This window comes from Microtus ochrogaster, unplaced genomic scaffold (assembly GCF_000317375.1).
Source record: "Microtus ochrogaster isolate Prairie Vole_2 unplaced genomic scaffold, MicOch1.0 UNK25, whole genome shotgun sequence".
Classification (NCBI taxonomy): domain Eukaryota; kingdom Metazoa; phylum Chordata; class Mammalia; order Rodentia; family Cricetidae; genus Microtus; species Microtus ochrogaster.
Window position 1 is genome coordinate 1,981,202 of NW_004949123.1, and position 3,078 is coordinate 1,984,279.

The following is a 3,078-nucleotide window of genomic DNA, read 5'->3' on the forward strand; positions in this document are numbered from 1 at the left end:
CTTCTTCTTTCTTCTTCTTCTTCTTCTTCTTCTTCTTCTTCTTCTTCTTCTTCTTCTTCTTCTTCTTCTTCTTCTTCTTCTTCTTCTTCTTTATTTATTGCGTATACAATGTTCCTACTGCCTATACACCTCCATACCAGAGAGGGCACCAGATCTCATTATGGATGGTTGAGAGCCACCATGTGGTTGCTGGGAATTGAACTAAGTACTTCAGGAAGAGCAGTCAGTGCTCTTAACCTCTAAGTTATCTCTCCAGCCCCCAGTGTGCCCAGCAGGTTGTAGATCAGCGTCAGCTCCACATGCCCTCCGTCCCTAACTTCTTAGGCTAGGCAAACTGACCACTTGGATCCTCCTGTGAGTTCATGAATATTACATAGGAGGGAACTATCTTTGCAGTCACCTGAATGACAGAAGAAAAGTCCTGACCCTAAGAGGATCTGAGATGAAGAACTTGGGTACAGTGGGGGCAAATCTGGAAAAAACAAGAGGATCCAATAACCCAAACCAGCTACAAACACAAGAGGATCCAGTAACCCTGTAGACCAAACTTCCACAGTGGATCAGACCTTTTCTGTGTGTCTACATGATCTGGCTGTATCTGGGGACTTTCATATCGGGTCTCTGTTGTCCCTTGGTTGGCAGCTCCCCCTTGGGAGCATCATTGAGGAAAGCCTCTTTGGTGCCTGAGACACACTCTGCAATCAGCATTTACATCCACACCTCATGACTAAACTCAACAAACCTCTGCTCTGCGTACCCTTTTAGGTTCTGATCCAGGGCCCAGCTGCAGTCCTGATTCGGACGCTGGACCGCAGTGTAATGAAGGTGAGGACAGTGGAAGCAAGAATCGAAACCCCCAGAGAGTCAGAAACGAAGAACCACCAAAAGGTGAGGCGGACTTGGGGACCCCAGAGCAGGTGGGCAGGGACAGTCATCATCCCAGGCAAAGGGCTATGTTTTCAACCTTCTCCTTTTAGAATTTCATTACAGATACACCACTCCAGGGCAAGATGATTTACACCACAGTGGAGGGTGTACTGCTTCCCAGTCACACTTCTTACATGACAATAAAATGCCTTCATCTTGTAAGTACATCTCTGTATGACCCTATCTGTGACGTCTCTGTATGACCCTGTGACATCTCCTATATGACCCTATCTGTGACATCTCTGTATAACTCTATCCATGATGTCTCTGTATGACCCTATCCGTGACATCTCTGTATGACCCTATCTGTGACGTCTCCTATATGACCCTATCTGTGACATCTCTGTATAACTCTATCCATGATGTCTCTGTATGACCCTATCCGTGACATCTCCTATATGACCCTATCTGTGACATCTTTGTATGATGCTATCTGTGACGTCACTGTATGACCCTATATGTGTTAATAACTGAGTCTCCCAGGCCTCCTGCCCTTACTTGACACCTCTAAATTCAGGTCTGTATGATGGTGATAAGGGGCTGGGAACTGGGAAATGCTGGTGGTGAGGGCTGTGCAGTTAGCGTGCCCAGTCAAGTCAGTAGCAAGCATACATTCTGACCCAATGAGTGACCCCACCATCACTACCTACTCAGTGTGTCCAGAGGTTCCATACTCTTTAGACATACTATCGTTCACTTCCAATGCAAACATTTGCGATCTTGGAAAACAATTAAAACCCACATTTATTTATAAAGATGAGTAAGGCCCAGCACCCACCTCCCAAGAAGTTCCTAACTGAAAGGGACTTGGCCAAGTAAGGAAAGCTCAAGGCAAACACAGTAGGTACCAAAGCAAGGCCAGAAGATGCTGTGTGGACAGGGAGCGAGGAAGAAGATGCATCTCGTTCTACTCTAGCAGTCAGCCATGGCTTCTCTGAGGCACATTCGCTCTCCTTACCTTTAGAATGCTTTCTCTCTGAGGCAAGCACCAGGCAGAACGGCTCTCGCTTTTCACAACTGCCAACGCCCAAGACCAAAGACTGACATTTACCTGACTTAACCATCAGCTCCTCTCCCGCCGTCCCCATGGACAAATCCTCCAATTGGACATATTCTTCCAAAGGGAGTCACTATGATCCTACAGAAGCCACATAGTGGGTTTCTTCTCTGCCTTCTTGGTCTTTGGGGCTCTCCTCCTCTGTCTCTTCCCCGCCTCCTCCCACCCCATGTTCCCCTCGCCCCCTTTCTCCTTCCTCCTCTGTGGTGCGGGAGCTGGAGCCTGTTAGCTTCACACATGTAAGTCGAGTGCTCTGCTACTGAACATCCCGGCCCCGGACTTTTCCTTCTGATCCACGTACTGAAACGCCACAGAATCCCTGAAATGAGATGCTGAACTCTCTCAGCGGGAGACAGCAGGAGAGGGCAGTTTTCCTTCAGTAAAGGGAGCTGAAGGAAGTGGCTGCCGGGTACCGCATCTGAGAGGTCCGCTGTCAAACTGCAGACTGCTCTAGAACTGAATCCCGCAACACTGAGCTCATTTCAAATCCCGTTTCCAGCAAACTCCAAGGCTACATTTACAGACGACTAGCAATTGAGGCTGATGTCATAAGCACCTGTGTTCATGACCCAGCACTGCCTAAACGCAAGCCTTTGGGCCTCCACCCTGTCTCCAGAGTTTGAGGAACAGTCTCTGCTGATTTTCTTTGTCCAGTGGACCCTCTGGAAGGGAGCAGAGCTTCACTATGAGACACCAGTGACTAAGACAGGAATGAAGAGGAAGAAGGAAGAGGAAGGAGAAAGTGAGGGGAGAGGGATTTTCTCACTGCAGTCCTGTTCTTCCTGACAGAAACACCTTGAGGGAGGACTCACTGTGGCTTATGGGCTGAAGGGATAAAGATTGCCACAGCGGAGAAAGCATGTGGAGAGGGTGGGAGCCAATGGCAGCTTTAGTGGTCAGAAAACAGAGCCCTGGCTGGAAGCCAGCCAATGCTCAATTCATAGCATCCACCCTCCAGTGAGCTACTTCCTCCAGTCAAGTCCTACCACCACCTAAAGGTCCTCCAGGTCCTAAAACATCCCCACAACTGGCAACCAAGTGAGGTGGGGGCCAAAGTGCATGGCATATACACACTGTAACAGGTTAGGGTGGGG

General features: G+C 48.8%; 1 protein-coding gene across 1 annotated transcript in view; it reads left to right on the forward strand.

Annotated features, from left to right (window-relative positions):
- The window catches only part of Aknad1 (AKNA domain containing 1), a 37,945-nt gene that overhangs the window by 29,104 nt on the left and 5,763 nt on the right, over window positions 1-3,078 (forward strand). Inside the window, exons 7-8 of the mRNA XM_005367904.2 lie at window positions 766-888; window positions 978-1,085. Of these exons, the coding sequence (XP_005367961.1) occupies window positions 766-888; window positions 978-1,085 (231 nt within the window). The remainder of the gene's footprint in view (window positions 1-765; window positions 889-977; window positions 1,086-3,078) is intronic.